Source organism: Egretta garzetta, unplaced genomic scaffold (assembly GCF_000687185.1).
Source record: "Egretta garzetta isolate BGI_Z169 unplaced genomic scaffold, ASM68718v1 scaffold91, whole genome shotgun sequence".
In the NCBI taxonomy this organism is placed as follows: Eukaryota; Metazoa; Chordata; class Aves; order Pelecaniformes; family Ardeidae; genus Egretta; species Egretta garzetta.
Genome location: NW_009258661.1, coordinates 4,410,682 through 4,410,965, shown reverse-complemented (window position 1 = coordinate 4,410,965; position 284 = coordinate 4,410,682). Strand labels below are relative to the sequence as shown.

At 69.7% G+C, this 284-nt stretch overlaps 1 protein-coding gene across 1 annotated transcript in view; it reads left to right on the top strand.

The window, feature by feature from the left end:
* The window catches only part of LAMB2 (laminin subunit beta 2), a gene marked incomplete at its 5' end in the record, with an annotated part of 27,416 nt that overhangs the window by 3,685 nt on the left and 23,447 nt on the right, over positions 1 to 284 (top strand). The window contains one exon of the mRNA XM_035903810.1: positions 51 to 263. Coding sequence (XP_035759703.1) covers positions 51 to 263 — 213 coding nt within the window. The remainder of the gene's footprint in view (positions 1 to 50; positions 264 to 284) is intronic.

The window sequence follows — 284 nt, the reverse complement described above, 5'->3', positions numbered from 1 at the left end:
GGGGGTGGCCGGGGGGCAGAGCTGGGGGGGCTGAGCTGAGCCCTGCTGGTGCCCTGCCCAGCCGGACGTGGAGGAGATGGTGCGGGATGGCGCCGGGCGCATGGTGACATGGACAGGCTCGGGGTTTGCCCGGGTGCGGGATGGGGCTGGCCTGACCTTCCGTGTCAACGATGTGCCGTACCCCATGGACTACGAGCTGCTGCTGCGCTATGAGCCCGAGGTAGTGCAGCCAACAGCCACGGCCACGGCCATGGCCACGGTGTGTACGGGACGACACAGGGACG